This window comes from Anopheles cruzii, unplaced genomic scaffold (assembly GCF_943734635.1).
Source record: "Anopheles cruzii unplaced genomic scaffold, idAnoCruzAS_RS32_06 scaffold03645_ctg1, whole genome shotgun sequence".
Lineage (NCBI taxonomy): Eukaryota > Metazoa > Arthropoda > Insecta > Diptera > Culicidae > Anopheles > Anopheles cruzii.
The window spans coordinates 1-1,939 of record NW_026457230.1 but is presented as its reverse complement, the minus strand read 5'-3'; the positions used below and the strand labels follow the sequence as shown (position 1 = coordinate 1,939).

Sequence of the window (1,939 nt, the reverse complement as noted above, 5' to 3'; positions counted from 1 at the left end):
AGTGGCAAGCGTTGTTCACCGCGCAGTCGTAGGTGTAGCACATCGCGTGGCAACCCCTTTTGCCTGGTAGACAACCGGAGCAATCTGGCAGTCATGAAACGGAGCAGAATACCACGATCGTTAATCGTCCTCCCAAGGTGGATCGTCGTACTGTACCTGGCTTGGGACATCGACCCAGAAAGCATGGCGGCTCCATGGTGCGGTTCGTTCCCGGCGGCATTATCAACCAAGGTTTCCGGTACGTGATTCTTCGGGGTCGTAGGTACATTTCGTCTGCCGTACACACCTTACTGCACACGTACTGCTTCCGGTGGAAGCAGACCCACTCATCAGCTTGCTTTTGACACACCCTCGGGGACACTATCTTGCAGCAACGGGGCTTCTCCGTCACCATTTCGGTAGCCGGGAGCTCATCCGACGAAGTAGTATCCTCTACATCTTGGGTTACTTCTTCATCGTACACGGTCGTTACGTTGTTTCTCACAATCTCCGTTCTAATGGCACCGCTCGGCAACTTCCGGACCAAGTGTATCACCACGTTGTTCTCGTTCACCGTGTGGACGGACGTTTCGTTGTTGATAACGTTTAGGTTGTTTACGAACTTTTCGAAACCAAGCTTTACGTCACGCACAGACTGCTCGTCGTCACCATCCCCGTTCGGCTCGTACACTTCCCCGTTCTCACTCTCCGGTTCCGGCAGTTCCGGTAACGGAATGGTGATACGTAACGGGGGAACCACAATGGTTTTCTCCTGGGCCGGAAGCACATCGCGAATCGGCGGCAGAGGCAGAAAGTGACAGTAACCGTCCCTCATGGTCGACCCGAGGGGACAGGTGTTACTCCGGGTGTCCGTCGTCAGAAAACAGTTTCCCTGGAAATCACTGAATCCGAGATTGCAAACGCACTTCCCGGCGCCATCCGGTGCGCCATTCAAACAGACGGGGGCAACACGAGGGGCGGACCGAGTGACCGCGGCGTTGATGGTACAGACCGCACACAGCACTAAAGCCCATTGCCAGACACTCATTTTCGCCAGACGACGCGTAGAGAGCTCGCAATAAACTGACCCCTCTGGGAATTCCCGAATCCCGGCTGCGGCGAAATGCTGCGCTATCAAGATGACCCTTGAGATGCTGGGTCGCACATCTTCTTGCGGAAGTCCTCTAAAAACAGCACATGTACGAGCCATTATTAAAATATACTAACTCTTACCAGGAGGCTGCCTAATCGGTACATGAGGGATCCATGCTGGGGTTGATTCCAGCTGGGCACCCCCTTCGACCCCCAGATTGCTACGGTTTCTAATTAAAACATTCAAACAGACGGGGGCAACACGAAGGGCAGACCGAGTGACCGCGGCGTTGATGGTACAGGTCGCACACAGCACCAAAGCCCATCGCCAGACACTCATTTTCGCCAGACGATGCGTAGAGAGCTCGCTATAAACTGACCCCTCTGGGGATTCCCGAATCCTGGCTGCGGCGAAGTGCTGCGCTATCAAGATGACCCTTGAAATGCTGGGTCGCACTTCTTTTTGCGAAAGTCTTCTAAAAAAACCATATGTACACTCCATTATTAAAATACTAACTCTACGCGTGATAGGACACTGATAAGATTTATTTTCGACTGGAGTCCACCAAACTCGAGCTTGGACTCGGGAGGACTCCCTCGATGGGCATCAGTTGAAGAGTATACGCCAAAACGAGCAGTACCTACAAGTGTATAACCCACAAGCCGTCCTGAAGGTCAGTGTGTAATCGAGAAGTGATTTGGTCAGATCAAGCAGGCCAAATCATGCTCGGTAAAATGGAATTTCGTAACAATAAGGTAGGTTGCTGTTGGTTACATTTATTTAAACGCCAAGTGATCTGTTGTAAGTGATTATGGAACATTCAGGAGTGCTTGTCCTGAGTACAGCAACGGCTGTAACGGATATCGT

At 52.0% G+C, this 1,939-nt stretch overlaps 1 protein-coding gene across 1 annotated transcript; it reads right to left on the bottom strand.

The window, feature by feature from the left end:
- Positions 1-6: 6 nt before the first annotated feature.
- On the bottom strand, positions 7-1,027 carry LOC128277058 (uncharacterized; the record flags this gene model as incomplete). The annotated part of the gene is made up of 2 exons (XM_053015509.1): positions 157-1,027; positions 7-84 (listed from the first exon to the last, which is right to left on the bottom strand). Coding segments are annotated over exons 1-2 (949 nt in total), but the record flags the coding sequence as incomplete, so codon positions are not given.
- Positions 1,028-1,939: the final 912 nt, after the last annotated feature.